The following is a 1,965-nucleotide window of genomic DNA, read 5'->3' as shown; positions in this document are numbered from 1 at the left end:
TGTGTGTGTGTGTGTGTGTGTGTGTGTGTGTGTGTTTGGGTTAGTTCTAATTAAACTATTTTAAACATAAGTGAACATATGAATTTGCTTTTGGCATCAAATGGTGAAATCTGAGATGGATCATGAGACAAGATTGCCAGTTCCTCCTGACGGTCTTATAAATGTATATATCTCACCTGGTTGCACTCTGAATCAATTCACTGTAGCTTGTTTATGGAACAAAAGAAGAAAAACAATACTTCTTTAGCTGACCAGCAGGTGATAGAAAGTCCCCACTAGAAGTGGGCTGTTGGGTTGCCCAACCTAATCAGGAAGCAATATGTCACTTAAACTGGCTTCCCACGGAAATCACTCTGGCCCACTGCCCATGTCTGGCTCCTATATAAGCATCTTGGATGTTGGCTTTGTACTAACGTGAATGGTCCAAAGGTCCTCTGAGGTTGAGTATGACAGCACCAAGAACCACTGAAGACACAGCACTTTAACAGTAGTTGCTTCTTTATCACCAGTTTAAACAAAAGCCATTTTTCTTACCTGCACTGTATCCATGTGGTAGAAAAGAACTCTGTTATTTTTGTTCCCAACTAAAATAGAACAATTCATCCAATGATATCAGCATCCTGATAGCCTGAAGGCTTAACTATCTGTCTAAAGCAATCTTATTTTGGTCATTATACCACAGTATAACGTAATATAAACTAATACAGTATAAATGATTTTTGCCTTCTGAAACACTTTCATGTTCATTATTGCTTGAGCCTCACATTGATTCTTAGAGAAGAGAAATTTTCTTCCCATTTTGCAGCTAGGCAAAGTAAGTAGAGCATGAGTTAAGTAGTAGAAAATCCAGCACTGGCAGTCAAGCACCAGAGAATCTGCCCCAGTAATTTTTAATGGTTTCCAGATTACAAACCACTTTCTTCACAGTTGCTGGCAAATAACCCCCAGCAGCTTGCCACAGTCTGGCTAACCATTTTATTGTTTCCCAACAACCATATTTTAAGCTGTTGAGATCCTCAATCCTTCCACTCCTGTCTTTGAGATTGCAGTAATATCAAGGGTCCTAGAGGCTTCCAAGTTATCCCACCTGAAACCGTCCTCTGCTTTCTAAATCCCTCACTGTCTTCCAGGTAGATTCAAAGTCCTTTCTTCTTTGAAAAGGCTTATTGTGGCAAAGTTATTTGTAGGGTATAGATTCCACCTTTGCTCTTTGAACATCTAGTGTACTTGTAATAACTACCTCATGAGGCGGAGTTTAATTGTTCCTTAATTTTGCCTTTGTCTTCCTCAAGTCAACTATAAACTCCTTAAATCAGTGGTGATGCCATGCATTTCTCACATAACCTCCCATAATTTCTTAGTATAGCAGTTAGCAGTCTGTGAATCCAGCCATTAATAGCTAAGTTTTTGCAATTTGGGTTGTTAAACCTCTGTGATTCTCCTTGTGATACACCAATCTTGCCAGTTAAAAAACCAAACGGATACTATAGATTTGGTCAAGAACTTCGAGCTTTCAATGAGGTTGTCATTCCCATACATCCTATAGTGCCAATCCCTATATGCTGTTAGCCTGGGTCCCATCCCTAGAGATGCCAATTAGTTTACAGTCTTAGATCTTAAAGATGTCTTTGTTTGTTTGTTTGTTTTGCATTGCAGTACTCCGTGATTCACAATTCATCTTCGCTTTTGAATGGACTGATCCTGACAGTCATTTGATTTATCAATAAACTTGGACAGTTCTTCCCCAGGTATTTAGGGGCAGCCCTTATCTGTTTGGAAATGCATTATCTAGAGAATTAAGGATGTTACACTTAAAAAAGGGCATCATTATCCAATATGTGCATGATGTGTTGGTTGCTAGCCCAACCGAAGGAAGCTTGGACGAAAATACCTTTAAGTTGCTTAATTTTCTGTGAGCTAATGGGGATAGGGTCTTACAACATACGGCCCAGATTTCAACTCAAG

At 39.3% G+C, this 1,965-nt stretch overlaps 1 protein-coding gene across 1 annotated transcript in view; it reads right to left on the bottom strand.

Annotated features, from left to right (window-relative positions):
* The window catches only part of LOC105531146 (receptor-type tyrosine-protein phosphatase-like N), an 8,895-nt gene extending 7,677 nt beyond the window's left edge, over positions 1–1,218 (bottom strand). The window contains exon 1 of the mRNA XM_011968982.1: positions 1,121–1,218. Coding sequence (XP_011824372.1) covers positions 1,121–1,218 — 98 coding nt within the window. The remainder of the gene's footprint in view (positions 1–1,120) is intronic.
* Between the last annotated feature and the right edge of the window lie 747 nt (positions 1,219–1,965).

This window comes from Mandrillus leucophaeus, unplaced genomic scaffold, assembly GCF_000951045.1.
Source record: "Mandrillus leucophaeus isolate KB7577 unplaced genomic scaffold, Mleu.le_1.0 Scaffold868, whole genome shotgun sequence".
Classification (NCBI taxonomy): domain Eukaryota; kingdom Metazoa; phylum Chordata; class Mammalia; order Primates; family Cercopithecidae; genus Mandrillus; species Mandrillus leucophaeus.
This window is presented reverse-complemented; position numbering and strand designations above follow the sequence as displayed.